Genomic DNA, 249 nt, shown 5'->3' on the forward strand with positions numbered 1-249 from the left:
TTCCCCCAGGGTCTCGTACAGAAGGTCGACGGCCCAAACAAGAACGTGGAGTTCGTACAACTGAAAAGCTTCTACTTCAACCCGTTCTCGCTCTATGACCAAGGCACGATGGCACAGCTGGTCAGGGGAGAGGCGTCCCAAAACGCTGCAGCTGTGGATACCTATTTCACTTCTCAGGTAGATTTTCCGTAGGCGTTTTATTCGATATATGTGTTGTTACGTGTTCTTTAAAGGGTGTGGAGATGGGAA

At 49.4% G+C, this 249-nt stretch overlaps 1 protein-coding gene across 1 annotated transcript in view; it reads left to right on the forward strand.

Moving 5' to 3' along the window:
• The window catches only part of LOC119588719 (chorion peroxidase-like), a 10,148-nt gene that overhangs the window by 7,565 nt on the left and 2,334 nt on the right, over window positions 1-249 (forward strand). The window contains exon 8 of the mRNA XM_037937359.1: window positions 10-177. Within this exon, the coding sequence (XP_037793287.1) occupies window positions 10-177 (168 nt within the window). The remainder of the gene's footprint in view (window positions 1-9; window positions 178-249) is intronic.

This window comes from Penaeus monodon, chromosome 24, assembly GCF_015228065.2.
Source record: "Penaeus monodon isolate SGIC_2016 chromosome 24, NSTDA_Pmon_1, whole genome shotgun sequence".
Classification (NCBI taxonomy): domain Eukaryota; kingdom Metazoa; phylum Arthropoda; class Malacostraca; order Decapoda; family Penaeidae; genus Penaeus; species Penaeus monodon.